The sequence below is a fragment of the Eurosta solidaginis genome, chromosome 3 (assembly GCF_040869045.1).
Source record: "Eurosta solidaginis isolate ZX-2024a chromosome 3, ASM4086904v1, whole genome shotgun sequence".
Taxonomy (NCBI): Eukaryota; Metazoa; Arthropoda; class Insecta; order Diptera; family Tephritidae; genus Eurosta; species Eurosta solidaginis.
The window spans coordinates 64,958,248-64,978,238 of NC_090321.1; the positions used below are offsets into that span (position 1 = coordinate 64,958,248).

General features: G+C 38.7%; 1 protein-coding gene and 1 pseudogene across 1 annotated transcript in view; one reads left to right on the plus strand and one right to left on the minus strand.

Annotated features, from left to right (window-relative positions):
• Positions 1-19,991, plus strand: part of LOC137243855 (T-complex protein 1 subunit eta pseudogene) — a 258,228-nt pseudogene that overhangs the window by 210,222 nt on the left and 28,015 nt on the right.
• The window catches only part of LOC137245903 (uncharacterized), a 93,113-nt gene that overhangs the window by 13,988 nt on the left and 59,134 nt on the right, over positions 1-19,991 (minus strand). Inside the window, exons 6-7 of the mRNA XM_067777094.1 lie at positions 18,733-18,857; positions 9,918-10,485 (exon numbers count right to left, since the gene is read on the minus strand). Coding sequence (XP_067633195.1) covers positions 9,918-10,485; positions 18,733-18,857 — 693 coding nt within the window. The remainder of the gene's footprint in view (positions 1-9,917; positions 10,486-18,732; positions 18,858-19,991) is intronic.

Sequence of the window (19,991 nt, forward strand, 5' to 3'; positions counted from 1 at the left end):
TGTACATAACAATTTTGGTCGCATCAAAGTGAAAAAGGGGCTAACCGTTCATTGTTATCTTATGGCGGTGCCAGCGCAACAAAGCAAAGCAACGCAATTGAAATATATTATTTCATATTTTTTCACTTATCTACCACAAAATATTTCAACAAAACTTTAATATCATGTCATCAGTGGTCTTTTGCCCAAATAAGCATTCTTTGCGACAATGTAAAGCATGTGCGCAAACGTCAAATCTAAATGTCACGCAGAACAAAAATTGGAAATCGAGTTAGGGTTTCACGCAGCAAATTCAATTCAATGATGACATGATACGAAACATTCATTCTCTCTCAATTCGTTTCCAGGAATGGGTCTTAAAGTTCATTCAATTGTAAACATTGGTTCATTCGATTTTAAACAAACTTCATTCGTTTCCAAGAATGGGTCTTGAAGATCAGAGTTGCGTAAACCGCGCAAAAAAAATTCCAAGAAAATTGGTGCGTTTTCATTATTTTTCATTTCAAGTGTATTCAACTACATAAGCGGATCAAAAATTTTTAAAAAAGGTACAAGAAATAACAAAATTAAATGAGCTGTTATATTAACGCACGAAAAGAGATAAGTACATTTTATCTTAGCTATCAAAAAATTAAATTTCACGTGTTGTCACGGAAAAAATTTTAACGGGTAAAATAAACTTTTTTTTGTATTTGTGATCCTGAAAAAATTCGAGTTTTTTGATATCCCATTTGACAATCTTGAGTAAGTTTTCGGTGAAAATCATAAATTAAACCTTTACCATGTAAAATACCCCAAAGTTATTCCGAAATGCCCAAATTTGATTTTGAGGATGATGGCATCTATGGTCAATGTTATAAAAAATGCACATTTTCACGCGCTCTTAGAGAGCGAGAAGTTTCATATCATGTCATCATTGATTCAATTTGAGTTGCTCTCATACAAGTTGTATGTGCATGAGACATTTTTGACAGAAAATGATTTGCGTGCATTTATATTAGGTTGGCTTGTTAGCAGGTGCTAAGCTCACGCCCACCCCGGATCATAAAGTTAAAGTGAATGTTAAAGTTAAAGCGAAAGTTAAAGTTAAAAATAAAGTTAAAGTTAAAGTGAAAGTTAAAGTTAAAGTGACTGTTAAAGTTAAAGCGAAAGTTAAAGTTAAAGCGAAAGTTAAAGTTAAAGTGAATGTTAAAGTTAAAGCGAAAGTTAAAGTTAAAGTCAAAGTAAAGTTAAGGTTAAAGTTAAAGTTAAAAGTAAAGTTAAAGTTAAAGTCAAAGTTAAAGTTAAATTTAAAGTTAAAGTTAAGGTTAAAGTTAAAGTCAAAGTCAAAGTTAAAGTTAAGGTTAAAGCTAAAGTTAAAGTTGAAGTTTAAGTTAAAGTTAAGGTTAAAGCGAAAGTTAAAGTTAAAATTAAAGTCAAAGTTAAAGTTAAAGTTAAGGTTAAAGTTAAGTTTAAAGTCAAAGTTAAAGTTAATGTTAAAGTTAAAGTTAAAAGTAAAGTTAAAGTGAATGTTAAAGTTAAAGCGAAAGTTAAAGTTAAAGTTAAGGTTAAAGTTAAAGTTAAAAGTAAAGTTAAAGTTAAAGTTAAAGTCAAAGTAAAGTTAAGGTTAAAGTTAAAGTTAAAAGTAAAGTTAAAGTTAAAGTCAAAGTTAAAGTTAAATTTAAAGTTAAAGTTAAGGTTAAAGTTAAAGTCAAAGTCAAAGTTAAAGTTAAGGTTAAAGCTAAAGTTAAAGTTGAAGTTTAAGTTAAAGTTAAGGTTAAAGCGAAAGTTAAAGTTAAAATTAAAGTCAAAGTTAAAGTTAAAGTTAAGGTTAAAGTTAAGTTTAAAGTCAAAGTTAAAGTTAAATTTAAAGTTAAAGTTAAGGTTAAAGTTAAAGTGAATGTTAAAGTTAAAGCGAAAGTTAAAGTTAAAGTTAAGGTTAAAGTTAAAGTTAAAAGTAAAGTTAAAATTTAAAGTTAAAGTCAAAGTTAAAGTTAAAGTTAAAGTTAAATTTAAAGTTAAAGTTAAAGTTAAAGTCAAAGTTAAAGTTAAGGTTAAAGCTAAAGTTAAAGTTGAAGTTAAAGTTAAAGTGAATGTTAAAGTTAAAGTGAATGTTAAAGTTAAAGAGAAAGTTAAAGTTAAAAATAAAGTTAAAGTTGAAGTTAAAGTTAAAGTGAATGTTAAAGTTAAAGAGAAAGTTAAAGTTAAAAATAAAGTTAAAGTTAAAGTGAAAGTTAAAGTTAAAGTCAACGTTAAAGTTAAAGTTAAGGTTAAAGTTAAAGTTACAGTTACAGTTAAAGTAAAGTTAAAGTTAAAGTGAATGTTAAAGTTAAAGTTAAAGTTAAAAATAAAGTTAAAGTTAAAGTGAATTTTAAAGTTAAATTGAAAGTTAGAGTTAAAAATAAAGTTAAAGATAAAGTGAAAGTTAAATATTAACTTCTCAATTATTCAATAAAAGTAAAAAATTTGTTTTCTTATCGATCAACACGCTTAAAAAGGTTAACTTGAATTAATATCAAAGAAAACAAAATGTTGCATAAATATTATAATTGCATAAGTTGATAATATGCAATAGCTTTACCGCGCAGTCCCCGAGTGCCACACGTCCTTTTTTTTTTATATATAAATTCTTTATCTTCTTCTTTATTACTTTTTTATCTTTCAATTGATATACTTTTACGCATTAACTTTGAAATGTAATAATTAACTTATTTCATTAATTAAATAAACACTCATATATAAAAGTTTCCAAGGACAAAGTATTTTTCTTACGTTTATTTGGCATTTCAGCGAATTACTTTTACTTTTAAACAAACAATGCCAAAACACGTGCACGCGCATTGAATTTAGCAGAAAAACTAACAAAAACTGTACAGAACGGTGACGAAAATCGAACGACTACCGAGCGTAACATGAATACATTAGGGATTCCCCTTTTTATACTCAGTTGAGCAGAGCTCACAGAGTATATTAAGTTTGATTGGATAACGGTTGGTTGTACATATATAAAGGAATCGAGATAGATATAGACTTCCATATATCAAAATAATCAGGATCGAAAAAAAATTTGATTGAGCCATGTCCGTCCGTCCGTCCGTTAACACGATAACTTGAGTAAATTTTGAGGTATCTTGATGAAATTTGGTATGTAGGTTCCTGAGCACTCATCTCAGATCGCTATTTAAAATGAACGATATCGGACTATAACCACGCCCACTTTTTCGATATCGAAAATTTCGAAAAACCGAAAAAGTGCGATAATTCATTACAAAAGACCGATAAAGCGACGAAACTTGGTAGATGAGTTGAACTTATGACGCAAAATATAAAATTAGTAAAATTTTGGACAATGGGCGTGGCACCGCCCACTTTTTAAAGAAGGTAATCTAAAACTTTTGCAAGCTGTAATTTGGCAGTCGTTGAAGATATCATGATGAAATTTGGCAGGAACGTTACTCTTATTACTGCATGTACGCTTAATAAAAATTAGCAAAATCGGAGAAAGACCACGCCCACTTTTAAAAAAAAAATTTTTTTAAAGTAAAATTTTAACAAAAAATTTAATATCTTTACAGTATATAAGTAAATTATGTCAAGATTCAACTCCAGTAATGATATGGTGCAACAAAATACAAAAATAAAAGAAAATTTAAAAATGGGCGTGGCTCCGCCCTTTTTCATTTAATTTGTCTAGGATACTTTTAATGCCATAAATCGAACAAAAATTAACCAATCCTTTTGAAATTTGGTAGGGGCATAGATTTTATGGCGTTAACTGTTTTCTGTGAAAATGGGCGAAATCGGTTGATGCCACGCCCAGTTTTTATACACAGTCGTCCGTCTGTCCTTCCGCATGGCCGTTAACACGATAACTTGAGCAAAAATCGATATATCTTTACTAAACTCAGTTCACGTACTTATCTGAACCCACTTTACCTTGGTATGAAAAATGAACGAAATCCGACTATGACCACGCCCACTTTTTCGATATCGAAAATTGCCAAAAATGAAAAAAATGCCATAATTCTATACCAAATACGAAAAAAGGGATGAAACATGGTAAGGTAATTGGATTGTTTTATTGACGCGAAATATAACTTTAGAAAAAACTTTATAAAATGGTTGTGACACCTACCATATTAAGTAGAAGAAAATGAAAAAGTTCTGCAGGGCGAAATAAAACACCCTTAAAATCTTGCCAGGTATTACATATATAAATAAATTAGCGGTATCCAACCGATAATGTTCTGGGTCACCCTAGTCCACATTTTGGTCGATATCTGGAAAACGCCTTCACATATACAACTACCACCACTCTCTTTTAAAACTCTCATTAATACCTTTAATTTGATACCCATATCGTACAAACTCATTCTAGAGTCACCCCTGGTCCACCTTTATGGCGATATCTCGAAAAGGCGTCCACCTATGGAACTAAGGAATACTCCCTTTTAAAATACTCATTATCACATTTCTTTTGATGCCCATATTGTACAAACAAATTCTAGGGTCACCCCTGCTCCACCTTTATGGCGATATCTCGAAACGGCGTCCACCTATGGAACTAAGGAATACTCCCTTTTAAAATACTCATTATCACATTTCTTTTGATGCCCATATTGTACAAACAAATTCTAGGGTCACCCCTGCTCCACCTTTATGGCGAGATCTCGAAACGGCGTCCACCTATGGAACTAAGGAATACTCCCTTTTAAAATACTCATTATCACATTTCTTTTGATGCCCATATTGTACAAACAAATTCTAGGGTCACCCCTGGTCCACCTTTATGGCGATATCTCGAAAATGCGACCACCTATACAACAACCACCACTCCCTTTTAAAACCCTCATTAATACCTTTAATTTGATACCCATATCGTACAAACACATTCTAGAGTCACCCCTGGTCCACCTTTGTGGCGATATTCCGAAAAGGTGTCCACCTATAGAACTAAGCCCCACACCCTTTCAAAATACTCATTAACACCTTTCTTTTGAGACCCATATTGTACAAACAAATTCTAGGGTCACCCCTGGTCCATCTTTACGGCGATATCTCGAAAAGGCGTCCATCTATAGAACTTAGGTCCACGCCCTTTTAAAATACTCATTAATACCTTTCATTTGATACCCATGTCGTACAAACGCATTCTAGAGTCAACCCTGATCCACCTTTATGGCTATATCCCTAAATGGCGTCCACCTATAGAACTATGGCGCACTCCCTCATAAAATACTCTTTAATGCCTTTCATTTGATACTCATGTCATACAAACACATTCCAGGGTTTCCCTCGGTTCATTTTCCTACATGGTTATTTTCCCTTATGTTGTCACCATAGCTCTCAACTGAGTATGTAATGTTCGGTTACACCCGAACTTAACCTTCCTTACTTGTTATATCTATTTTGCAAAAAAAAAAAAAAATATACGCTCAGCTATTAGAATTTTTGATTCTAATTTCAGATCGTGTAATGTATTGAAAAAGTTCATTTTAATTTCAGGACGTTCTAATTACTAAAGGTTTTAATTTGTGAGCGACTGCTTTAATTCAAACACGAATACCGGTAATCTAATAAAATTTTATGACGCAAAACATAAGTTCTAAAAAATTTTGGAATATGGACGTAGCACCAACCACATTTGAAGGAAGAAAATCTGGAAGTTTAATAAGCTGTAAATCAAAAACCGTTAAAGATATTATATGGAAATACGACAGAGACACTATGCTTGCCATATTTTATAGACTGAGTGAAGATAATCAGAATCGGTTAAAAAACCACATCTTACTTACTTACTTAATTGGCGCTTAACCGTCTAAACGGTTATGGCCGTCCAACAAGGCGCGCCAGTCGCTCCTTCCCTCCGCCAACCGGCGCCAATTGGTCACACCAAGGGAGTTTAAATTGTTTTCCACCTGGACCTTCCAACGGAGTGGGGGCCGCCCTCTACCTCTGCTTCCATAGGCGGGTTCCGATAGAAACACTTTCTTGGCCGGAGCATCATCTTTCATTCGCATAACATGGCCTAGCCAGCGCAGCCGCTGCATTTTAATTCGCTGGACTATGTTGATGTCTGCGTATAGCTCGTACAGTTCAGCATTAAATCTTCTTCGGTACTCGCCATCGCCAACACGTAGAGGTCCATAAATCTTTCGAAGAACTTTTCTCTCGAACACTCCCAAAGTCGCTTCATCTGCTGTTGTCATGGTACATGCTTTTGCCCCATATAGCAGGACGGGTACGATAAGTGACTTGTAGAGTATGATTTTCGTTCGCCGAGAGAGGACTTTACTTTTCAATTGCCTACCTAGTCCAAAGTAGCATTTATTGGCAAGATTGATTCTTCGCTGGATTTCAGTGCTGATGTTGTTGCTAGTGTTGATGCTGGTTCCCAAATAAACGAAGTCTTTTACTATTTCGAAATTATGGCTGCCAATAGTAGCGTGATTTCCAAGGCGCATATGCGCTGACTCTTTGCTCGATGACAGCAGGTACTTCGTTTGTCCTCATTCACCATCAAACCCATCTTTACCGCTTCTTTTTCCAGTTTGGAGTAAGCGGAGCTAACAGCGCGGGTGTTTAGGCCGATGATATCAATGTCATCAGCTTATGCCAGTAATTCACGCTTTTACAGTATATTGTTCCAGTGCGGTTAAGTTCTGTAGCTAGTATAATTTTCTCCAGCATCAAATTAAAGAAATCGCACGATAGGGGGTCACCCTGTCTGAAACCTCATTTAGTTTCGAACGGCTCGGAGAGGTCCTTCCCAATTCTGACTGATCTGATGGTGTTGCTCAACGTTATTTTGCACAGCCGTATAAGTTTTGCGGGGAAACCAAATTCAGACATAGCGGCATATAGGCAGCTCCCTTTCGTGCTTTCGAAGGCGGCTTTAAAGTCGACGAAGAGGTGATGTGTGTCGATTCTTTTTTCACGGGTTTTTTCCAAGATTTGGCGCATTGTGAAAATCTGGTAGATGGTAGATTTACCAGGTCTAAAGCCGCACTGATAAGGTCCAATCAGCCGGTTCACGGTGGGCTCCAATCTTTCGCACAATACACTTGAAAGGACCTTATATGCGATATTCAGAAGGCTGATTCCACGATAGTTGGTGCATTTTGCAGTATCCCCCTTCTTGTGGACTGGGCAAGGAACACTTAGATTCCAACCGTCGGGCATTTACTCTTCCGCCCATATTTTGCTAAGAAGCTGCTGCATGCGCCTTACCAACTCCTCGCGACCGTACTTGAATAGCTCCGCAGGCAATCCATCAGCGCCCACGGACTTGTTGTTTTTCAATATGGTTATTGCTATTCTAACTTCGTCATAATCGGACGGGGGGACATATATTCCATCATCATCGATTGCGGGATGGGGTTCTTCATCTCTGCGCGCTGAATTGCTGCCTTCATTTAGGAGAACAGAGAAGTGTTCCCTCCATAATCTAAGCACTCTCTGGACATCAGTTACAAGGTCGCCGTTTTCGTTCCTACAGGAGTTTGCCCCGGTCTTAAAACCTTCCGTCTGTCGCCGTATTTTTTGGTAAAATTTTCGGGCTTTATTCCTGGTGGCTAGCAGCACAAGCTCCTCGCACTTACGCCTTTCTGATTCTGCTTTTTTCTTCCTCAAAAAGGCGTCTCGCTTCCTTTTTCAACTCACGATAGCGTTCACATACTCCTCTTGTTGCGCTCGCTTTTAACGTAGCTCTGTAGGCAGCGTCTTTTCTTTCAGTTGCAACGCGGCATTCTTCATCGTACCAGTTGTTTTTTCGTGGTCGCGTTAACCAATTTTTTCCTCGGCGGCAGTACGAAGTGCTTTGGAAATATGCTCCCACTGCTCCTGTATTCCTTCAGGATGAATTGTGCTCTCAGAGAGCAGGTGTGGGAGTCGAGTTGCGAAATCATTGGCAGTCTCTTGTGATTGAAGCTTTTCGACGTCTAGCTTCCCTTGTGTTTTTTGTTCCTTGGTTTTAGCCGCGTTGAGGCGGGTGCGTATTTTGGCTGCAACGAGATAATGGTCCGAGTCGATGTTATGTCCTCGGATCGTGCGCACATCTAAAACACTAAAAACCACATCTACTTTACCTAAAGGCCTAACCTTAACAAAGTTTGCCATAAAGCGCCCATTACTGATACTTAGCATAGACTTGACTGGACTTGAGAACTGTGACTTACAGTTCTGTTAAATGAACATTGCATGTTACTGATTACTCAAAACTTAGCAACACTTTACTTGACTTAGAAGTCTGTTGAATTTTGATTTTCTATGTAAGTTCTAAGTTACGTTTACATTTTGAGATGCCATTTGTTTGTTTCCATTTCATTTTGCCATTTTGTCATACAAATTGACATTTATGATTATGATGCCAGATTGTATGCGCTAAGTGGAGTATAATCGTGGCTAAGTTGCCAAGTTTACGCCAAGTCAAGTCAAGTCTATGCTAAGTATCAGTAATGGGCCCTTAACTCTATGGTATTTAACTACATTTGACTAATATTCTACCTCATATCTACATTTTAAAATAAACTGTTTTTGTAGGGAAATTCCTCTATCTGGACCCGCTCAAGTTCATTAGTGGTAGCAGGGATGCACCTTAACGTTAAGCTAATCGTTTATCAAAAAATTTCCACCGTTTCCGTTGAAACACTTCGAAATATTATCGATAAAGAAATTATCAAGATAAATTGTATCTCGTTTTTAACCGAAACGAAAAGCTTTCGTTAACGTGATACTTTATGTTTGAATTATGCTGGCAATGCTATAGCCATGGTGAAGCCGTAAGGTGGCAACAACGAGCGCACATACACACACAAACTCTATGTAATTTGTTTGTGTAATTCGTTGGTGGTAATGTCAAAAATACTCTGAGAAATGTTCGTACTGTCAAGTTCATGAGAAAAGTTGCAATCAGCTTGGATAATGCTTTCACCTTTAATGACTCCGCCATCAATCAGCTTTGGCAGCATAGTTTGAAAATAATAATCAACATAAACGATTTGATTTCGTTTTGATATGGCAGAAAACGAAACGAAATCATTTCGTTAATTTGACGATCTTAACGTTAATAAACGAAACGAAGTCATTTCATAACGTTGATTATCGTAACGAAATGATATCGTTTCGTTGGTTAAGCATGCCTGAGTGGTAGCCTCTGTATCCTTTTTGCTTCTTTTGAACGAAAATGAGTTCAGAATAGAACCATATATGTAATATTGCACAGCCTTATAATACTATTAACCACACAATGAAAGAAACAACAGCGTTTCAAGTGCACAGCTGGGTATGTAATGTTCGTAAATGTTGTTGTTTTAAGAACTTCCCGATAAACGACAAGCTTGAAACTTGGAATATAGTTCAGAACCTAATGACAATGCTTTAAAAAGAAAAAACTTCGCTAGGTGGCGCATGGATCGAGATATTCAAAAAAAGGACGTGTGGCACTCGGGGACTGCCACGGTAAAGATATTCCATATTATCAACTTATGCAATTATAATATTTATGCAACATTTTGTTTTCTTTGATATTAATTCAAGTTTTGTCTTTGAATTTAATTCAAGTCAAAATTTTTAAGCGTGGTGACCGACAAGAAAACAAATTTTTTTACTTTTATTGAATAAATGAGAAGTTAATATTGGTTAAAAAATTTGTATTATTATCTTACAAGATATGTATTATTCAGTAATATTTATAAAAATTATAGGTTTATGGTACCTGAAATAGCAAACATACGTTTGAGACTTGATATCCTCTAAATATCTTGAAAATACCGCGTCAATGGTGGTCCCATATTTTGTTGTGGATCCTTTTGGATTATTATTTATTTTCAAATTGAATTTTTCAAAAAGAAAACTTGTCAACCGCTCTGATTTTTTATCAGCGAAATTGATGTTGAAATCGCCGGCCAAGATAAGTGGAAATTTATTAGTATTTGTACCAAGTATTTTTGCCCCTTCTTCAGAGTACTCCATTAAAGTGCGATGAATAAAATGCTCTACCTCGTCCAATTTTGGATTCGGAGAAATGTAAATTGCTACCATGACAATGTGTAGACCATTTCTAAATTTGTATAAGCACGCGCAAATATCTCCAACAAATGAGCACCTAAAATTAACATCGCTAACGTGTGCAATATTTATTTCAATATTCGGAGTCATCATAATATTAGCAACGTTATTGTTATTTTGGTAAATAGCTACACCACCCTTTGGAGCAGTATCTCGTTTGAATTGAACAATACATTTGAAATTAGGTATTTCAATCGGATTATCACGCGTCATGCAAGTTTCGGTAAGAAGTAAGACATTTATTTGTCTCGTAACTGAATCTTGTAAATCGTATTTGTGACTATTTAGGCTTTGGCAATTGAAAGTATTTATTGAAATGTCATTTCTATTACTAATGAAATCTAAGACACTTTGAGCTATCGTCTGAACACTATTTAAAGACAGTCTTTTGAATTCTTGCAACAAAGATGCAGTAGATGCAGCTTGCTTTCGATAAAACTTAAATGCGGAATTATTGTTTTTTGTCGTGATATACAATTTTTCAATATTTGTCACCCGAGAGAGCGCAACATAAACGAGTTTCTGATAATGTGCTTTACTATACTCATATACTATTTCGTCAAAAGTTCCACCTTGCGACTTATGTATTTAGAGCAAGAGCTGAAGCTAATGGAAAATATTTACGTTTGGCTATACAGTTTATATCCGATGTTAATGAAATATTTGCTGTTAGTAATTCAATGGGTGCCATCTACAGCGCAGTAGTGAAGATAAATGTATACCAAAGACAACAAACAATATTCGCATAAATAGATCCAATTTTATGTAATCAGCCTGTTGCTAACACCGAAACTTTTGCTGTTATTAACAGATGTTGTTCCATGATTTTATGTACATATATCAGTTACGTTTTTTTTTGATTCAGTCGCCACGCTCAAAGCCCGCGATAAAATCTATGCAATAGCTTGAAATCAAAGGAAGGGAACAACTATGTACGTAATTACTGTACTAAGTTCAATAGCAACAAAGGCAATTATGTACAGCGCGTGTGTGTTTGTTGGTGTGCATCATCTAGCATGCAGGTCATCTGGCATCTGGCGGTTACCAGTGCCATCTACAGCGCATTAGTGAAGATAAATGTACACCAAGGACAACAACGAATATTCGCATAAATAGATCCAATTTTATGTAATCAGCCTGTTGCTAACACCGAAACTTTTGCTGTTATTAACAGATGTTATTCCATGATTTTATGTTCATATATCAGTTACGGGTTTTTTTTGATTCAGTCGCCACGCACAAAGCCCGCGATAAAATCTATGCAATAGCTTGAAATCAAAGGAAGGGAACAACTATGTACGTAATTACTGTACTAAGTTCAACAGCAACAAAGGCAATTATGTACAGCGCGTGTGTGTTTGTTGGTGTGCATCATCTAGCATGCAGGTCATCTGGCATCTGGCGGTTACCAGTGCCATCTACAGCGCAGTAGTGAAGATAAATGTACACCAAAGACAACAACCAATATTCGCATAAATACAATTTTATGTAATCAGCCTGTTGCTAAATGTCCGTTACGGTTTTTATTGATTTAGTCGCCAAGCCCGCTATAAAATCTATGCAATAGCTTAAAAATCGTATTTGTGGTCTGATTTGGGCATATCTGGAACACATATAACATACATAAACAGAAAGCGACCTATGAAAAAATCGCCGCCAGGTGGTGCAAGGATCGGAATATTAAAAAAATCTTATTTGTGGTCCGATTTGGCTCACATTTCAAACACATATTACATACATGAATAGAAAGCGACCTATAAAAAAATCGCCGCCAGGTGGCGCAAGGATCGGAATATTAAAAAAATCTTATTTGTGGTCCGATTTGGCTCACATTTCAAACACATATTACATACAGGTTGAGGTGAAAGACACTTTTTATGAACAATTAGAACGCACATACGAGCGCTGCCCCCGTCATGATATAAAAGTCGTGCTTGGCGACTTTAACGCCAGGGTGGGCAAAGAAGGTGTTTTTGGCCCTACAGTCGGAAAGTTCAGCCTACACAATGAAACTTCTCCTAACGGACTGAGGCTGATTGACTTTGCCGGTGCTCGAAACATGGTCATATCAAGCACGAGGTTCATGCATAAAAAGATACATCAAGCTACATGGCTGTCTCCTGATCGAAATACTCGCAATCAGATCGATCACGTTGTGATAGACGGACGGCATGCCTCCAGTGTTTTAGATGTGCGAACGATCCGAGGACCTAACATCGATTCGGACCATTATCTCGTTGCAGCCAAAATACGCACCCGCCTCAACGCGGCTAAAAACAAGGAACAAAAAACACAAGGAAAGCTAGACGTCGAAAAGCTTCAATCACAACAGACTGCCAATGATTTCGCAACTCGACTCTCACACCTGCTCTCTGAGGGCACAACTCATCCTGAAGGAATACAGGAGCAGTGGGAGCATATCTCCAAAGCACTTCATACTGCCGCCGAGGAAAAAATTGGTTACCGGCGCCCACGAAAAAACAACTGGTATGATGAAGAATGCCGCGTTGCAACCGAAAGAAAGGACGCTGCCTACAGGGCTACGTTAAAAGCGAGCGCGACAAGAGGAGTGTGTGAACGCTATCGTGAGTTGAAAAGGGAAGCGAGACGCCTTTTCAGGAAGAAAAAAGCAGAAGCAGAAAGGCGTGAGTGCGAGGAGCTTGAGCTGCTAGCCACCAGGAATAACGCCCGAAAATTCTACCAAAAAATACGGCGACAGACGGAAGGTTTTAAGACCGGGGCAAACTCCTGTAGGAATGAAAACGGCGACCTTGTAACTGATGTCCAGAGAGTGCTTAGATTATGGAGGGAACACTTCTCTGCTCTCCTAAATGGAGGCAGCAATTCACCGCGCAGAGATGAAGAACCCGATCCCGCAATCGATGATGATGGAATATATGTCCCCCCGCCCGATTATGACGAAGTTAGAATAGCAATAACCAGATTGAAAAACAACAAGGCCGTGGGTGCTGATGGATTTCCTGCGGAGCTATTCAAGTTCGGCGGCGAGGAGTTGGTAAGGCGCATGCAGCAGCTTCTTAGCAAAATATGGGCGGACGAAAGCATGCCCGACGGTTGGAATCTAAGTGTTCTTTGCCCAGTCCACAAGAAGGGGGATACTGCAAAATGCACCAACTATCGTGGAATCAGCCTTCTTAATATCGCATATAAGGTCCTTTCAAGTGTATTGTGCGAAAGATTGAAGCCCACCGTGAACCGGCTGATTGGACCTTATCAGTGCGGCTTCAGACCTGGTAAATCTACCATCGACCAGATTTTCACAATGCGCCAAATCTTGGAAAAAACCCGTGAAAAGAGAATCGACACACACCACCTCTTCGTCGACTTTAAAGCCGCCTTCGACAGCACGAAAAGGAGCTGCCTATATGCCGCTATGTCTGAATTTGGTTTCCCCGCAAAACTTATACGGCTGTGCAAAATGACGTTGAGCAACACCATCAGTTCAGTCAGAATTGGGAAGGACCTCTCCGAGCCGTTCGAAACTAAACGAGGTTTCAGACAGGGTGACCCCCTATCGTGCGATTTCTTTAATTTGATGCTGGAGAAAATTATACTAGCTGCAGAACTTAACCGCACTGGAACAATATACTATAAAAGCGTGCAATTACTGGCATATGCTGATGACATTGATATCATCGGCCTAAACACCCGCGCTGTTAGTTCTGCTTACTCCAAGCTGGAAAAAGAAGCGGTAAAGATGGGTTTGATGGTGAATGAGGACAAAACGAAGTACCTGCTGTCATCGAGCAAAGAGTCAGCGCATATGCGCCTTGGCAACCACGCTACTGTTGGCAGCCATAATTTCGAAATAGTAAAAGACTTCGTTTATTTGGGAACCAGCATCAACATTAGCAACAACATCAGCACTGAAATCCAGCGAAGAATCAATCTTGCCAATAAATGCTACTTTGGACTAGGTAGGCAATTGAAAAGTAAAGTCCTCTCTCGGCGAACGAAAATCATACTCTACAAGTCACTTATCGTACCCGTCCTGCTATATGGGGCAGAAGCATGGACCATGACAACAGCAGATGAAGCGGCTTTGGGAGTGTTCGAGAGAAAAGTTCTTCGAAAGATTTATGGACCTCTACGCGTTGGCGATGGCGAGTACCGAAGAAGATTTAATGATGAGCTGTACGAGCTATACGCAGACATCAACATAGTCCAGCGAATTAAAACGCAGCGGCTGCGCTGGCTAGGCCATGTTATGCGAATGAAAGATGATGCTCCGGCCAAGAAAGTGTTTCTATCGGAACCCACCTATGGAAGCAGAGGTAGAGGGCGGCCCCCACTCCGTTGGAAGGACCAGGTGGAAAACGATTTAAACTCCCTTGGTGTGACCAATTGGCGCCGGTTGGCGGAGCGAAGGAGCGACTGGCGCGCCTTGTTGGACGGCCATAACCGTTTAGACGGTTAAGCGCCAATTAAGTAAGTAAGTAAGTAACATCGCCACAATCAAAGAAGATGTTGCGTTTATAAATATTGTAACGAATGTTAGCAGCACTGAGCGATGCTATCGTCTCTAAGCCGATGCTAAGCAGTGACGTGAATTCACATCCACAGATCAATCATTATGTATCTACATAAACGAAACAATAATTGCGTCTACACATATGTACCATGTACGTATACGAGCAGCGGAGAGTCAATGCACAAACACATACATATATCTGAGATACTCTTATAAGTATGCAATGAGAAAAACTATAAAATTGTGCAATTGTAGTTACAGCTGAGAAGTTTGAGAGCTGCTAGAATAGTAGATTCTGGAAGCGCCTAGAAGATGCGAAGGTTCTAATCAAAGAGTATAAAAGGCGGCAATTGTAGAGGCGCTGGAATTCAGTTTGATTTGAGCTGTCAAGAAGTTTCGATTCAGACGCTATCTAGCGAGCAATAGCAGTATTATTTTGATAGTGGAGTTTCATTTGAGCTATCAATCAGTTTGGTTATTAAGCAAGCTATTCGTTGCAATGTTTGAGTGTATTGTGAAGTACTTTAATAAAGGCCATTTTCCATTATTCAATATTGGAGTTATTTATTCAACAGTTTAGTGATTCGAAATTAGCAGAGGGTTGCAAATAAGAAGATTTGCAAGTAAATTCGTTACAATTGGTGTCAGAAGAGGAATTGTTGAATAAATTCCAGAGGACAACAAGGACATGGCAAAGTTCAGTGAATTGAAGATCCAGCAACTGAAAAGGAGTTGGAAAACCGTGGATTAAATACAACCGGCAATAAGATCGAACTTCAAGCACGGTTACGAGAGGTAATGGAGTCGCAAGGAATTGATGTGGACGAGTTTGTCTTTTATCCTGATGGGGACGAAGTAACAACAAAAATTGAAGAGAAAAACGAAACATCGCAGACAGTTACGACCACAGACTTGAACATGATATTGGCTGCAATAACTGCTCAAACATCGAAGATGGAAGAACAGAAAACGTATATGTCATCACATCTAAGATTGAAGCACGGGAGATGCGTATTTCCGAAATGTCGACACAGATTACATCCAAGATGGAAAATCAACTGGAAGAGCAAAAGACATATATGACATCTCAGTTGGCTGAGCAGTTGAAAGCACAGGAGGCCCGCATATCCTCGCAGCTGGAGGCACAGGAGATAAGGGTAACATCAAAGCTGGAAGCACAGGATACAAAAATTGTGCAGCTCGAGGACAAAATTGATGCCGAGATAGAAGTTTTGAGAGGTCGTATACAGGAGTTGCAAATGACTCGCCCAGCTGTTTCAGCGAGTAATCCAAAGGTAAAAACACCATCCTTTGACGGTTCTGTTCCTTTCCAGGAGTTTAAGATTCAGTTTGAGAAGACCGCAGCAGTGAACAACTGGAGTTCTGAAGATAAATTTGCTGCACTATTTATGGCATTGAAAGGATCTGCTGCTGAAATCCTACAGACTATTCCCGAGGGAGAGCGGAACAACTGCGAAACATTGACGAGCGCTCTAGAGAGGCGATACGGAAGCGAACACAGGAAGCAGATATTCCAAATTGAGTTGCAAAACCGTCACCAAAGAGCGAATGAGGCTTTGCAGGAGTTTGCCTCGGATGTTGAAAGGCTGGCATATTTAGCGAATGTGGACGCACCCATGGAATAAACTGAAAGGGTAAAGATTCAGAGATTTATAAATGGCATACGGGACGTCGAAACAAAGAGAGCTACATACGCAAACCTAAAGCCAACATTCGCAGAAATGGTATCACATGCTTTGATTCAGGAAACAGCGTCGCTTCTGTGTAGGCCAGTTTTCAAAGCACGCCGTGTGGAAGTAGAAAGGCCAGAGTGGGTAGACACAATTTTGGAAGCACTGAAGGGATCTCAACAGAAGAATGCCGGAGTTATTAAATGTTTCAAGTGCGGCAACCTAGGTCACATTGTACGTCATTGCGATCTTGGTCCTAATAGTTCCAACAATGTGGGTGGCCGTAAACGCAAAGCTGGCGGAAATGAGCAAGAGCGTGTCGGATGTAAAGAACGGAAACTTGCCCCGGCTATTGAATGTCCTGTGATATCTGTGTCACAAATTGGAAGGAAATCAAGCAGTCTTACCGTCAGAGGGAATGTGGATGGCAAAGAACATGTACTGACTGTATATACGGGCGCATCTCATTCCTTGATTCGATCTGATTTGGTCTACAGGAGAGTAAAGTCATTACCTGGAGCAAGGTTGCGTACGGTCACAGGCGAGTATAACCAAGTCCAGGGAGAAGTGATATGTGAAGTCCTAATTGGGAAGGTCATGGTTTTACACAAATTCGTTGTGGCGGAGATAGTTGATGAAGTCATATTGGGAGTGGACTTCTTGGTTGACCATGACATGAGGATCGATATGCGGAGAAAAATTATGCGCTATAAGAACCAGGACATACCAATTAACTTCAAGTTGGAGAAAGGGTTCAGCAGTAAGCGAGTGCTGGTGGAGGAGATTCGACAGAGACCACGAAAGTCAAGGAAAGTAGATCGAGCAAAGGTTGATGAATCAAATGGGCCAAATAAAGCGAAATTAAAAGTACCTGCGAGGAAAAGACCGGCATCGACAAACCCTAATGGGCGCACTAAAACGACTGAAAGAAATTTTCAGAAAGAATGCAAGGGTGGTTTCAAGCCAGCGCGCACTACTGTTGTGAAACGTCCAGACGATAATGATGATGCAAAGTCAATCTGTCAAGATCAAGCTCTGCGAAGTAGTTCTTCATTGGCCAAGCAACAGAGTTCGAGGGAACGATCCAGGATAATGCGTAGTAAGATGAAACACAGGTACGACAAGCAAAATAATTCGGAAGGTTTCTTGGAGGTAGATTTTGTACTGTTATACAACCCTCACCGGCGGAAAGGTGTTCCATCCAAGATTCGGTGCAGTTGGGAAGGCCCGTACAAAGTTGTGAAGAAGATCAGTGATACCATCTATCGCATACAAACCACTGGGAAACCACGGATTAGAAGAGTGGTTCATTTGGAAAGCCTGGCAGCGTATAGATCGAGAGATTTGTCTGATCGGGACGATCAGACTTAGGTGGAGGGCAGTGTAACGAATGTTAGCAGCACTGAGCGATGCTATTGTCTCTAAGCCGATGCTAAGTAGTGACGTGAATTCACATCCATACATCAATCATTATGTATCTACATAAGCGAAAAAATATTTGCGTCTACACATATGTACCATGTACGTATACGAGCAGCGGAGAGTCAATGCACAAACACATGCATATATCTGAGATACTCCTATAAGTATGCAATGAGAAAAACTATAAAATTGTGCAATTGTAGTTACAGCTGAGAAGTTTGAGAGCTGCTGGACTAGTAGATTCTGGAAGCGCCTAGAAGATGCGAAGGTTGAAATCAAAGAGTATAAAAGGCGGCAATTCTAGAGGCGCTGGAATTCAGTTTGATTTGAGCTGTCAAGAAGTTTCGATTCAGACGCTATCTAGCGAGCAATAGCAGTATTATTTTGATAGTAGAGTTTCATTTGAGCTATCAATCAGTTTGGTTATTAAGCAAGCTATTCGTTGCAAAGTTTGAGTGTATTGTGAAGTACTTTAATAAAGGCCATTTTTCCATTATTCAATATTGGAATTTTGTGCCCCCTTACTTCACTTTTCCTAGAAATAATCACAAAGATCAGCTCGTGAAAAATGGGCCACCTGGCTCTCGATCTTCTTGCCACTTATCAGGTTGGGAGCAGCTTGACATGTTCACAATGGTTTCTTCATTTTCTCAAATTCACAAAACAAACGAAAGAAGATCCAGTAATGGTGATTTTAGATGGACAATACAGTAATAAATATTGAAGTGATCAACTCAGCTCGTGAAAACGGAGTGGTGATGATATCATTGCCTCCGCATTCCACTCATAAAATGCAACGGCTAGAGAGAGCATTCGTGAGCCCACTCAAGACTTATTACAGCAACGAATTAAACCGTTTTATGGGAGAAAATGGACGAAAAGTTACTCAATTGGATTTAGTTGTCCATTTTCCAAAGCGTATTATAAGGTTCAGCTGGCCAGGTTGCAGTTAACGGTTTCAGATCGAAATATTTTTACTGATGCAGACTATATTGCTGCAAATGATATGTGTGAACACGTAACTGCCGAAAACTCTGAAGTTTCCGAGCAAAATAATACAACTTCTGAGACTGGACGTACTTTTACTTCACCGACATCTAATACAAATCGAGTGACTTCTCCAGAACCTGTGGCATCAACCAGTAAAGGAGTCGTTTCACCATGGCAGATTTTACCATTGCCAAAGATTAGCAAGCCAGTTGCTACTGGAAGAGGAAGAAAGTAAAAAGTGACAGTATTAACAAAATCACGATATAAGAATCAGTTGGAAGAAAGCTTTCGGAAGATCCGGGAAAAAGTGAAGCCAACAATTAAAAAAGAAAAGAAACATTGAGAAACCAGCAGCGAAAGCTAGAACAGCTGAATGTGAAGAATTAACCAGTGACTCCGAAGTAAGCGTCGTCTACGCAGAATCGAACCAAGGGGATTTTGTTCAAATGCCTCCAGACGGAGCAATTTGCTCCTTTTGCGAAAAGTTATGGACGGACGAAAGAAATATATCAGAATGGAGTGCTTGTTTACAGTGCGATATGGTTTGGGCTCATAACGTCTGCATTCCCAAAAAGAAACCAATTTTTATTAGAATCCAATCTTTGTTTTATTACTAGCACACCCGGCAGACGTTGTTCTGCCCTAAATTTTGGCCTATTTGCATACATTTTAAAAAGCTTTTTCCGTCTAACTCTGCCCTTCCCCTCTTCACTTTTTCCTAATCCTTTTATTCACTCGTCCCTCCGTCTTTTTCGCTTCATCTATCTCCATCTTCGTCTCATTCTATCTCTCTCTCAGTCTTTCTCTTCTGTTCCAGTCCTAGTCCCACTCCGAGTCTCAGTCCCAGTCCTAGTCCTAATCCCAGTCCCAGTCCGTCTCAGGTCGGAAAAAAGGGTCGTAAACACTAATATAGGCAAATTTATATACCAAATTTCAGGCAAATCGAATAGGACGTATGTAAATAGGTATATGGGTATTATTAATTCATGTCTCTATTTGGGCTTCGCATGCATATTTATCAGTTTTGCCAGGTTGATGCGACTAAATCGAATATCACAATGAAAATTACTTTAGAGCTCTCAGCAACAGCTTTCATTTGATATCCATATCACCCACACATTCTAGGGGTATCGGGGTCCACGTTTTGGCCTATATCTCGAACCCTAGTCACCCAGCGGTATAATATATTACTCTGTACTAAAGCACTCTCAACAGCTTTCATTTGATATCCATATTATATAAACACTGTCTAGGCATTCACGGGTCCATGTTTTGGCCTATATCTCGAGACCCTAGCCACCCAGGGGTATGAAAATTGCCCTCTACTAAAGCACTCATCAACATCTTTC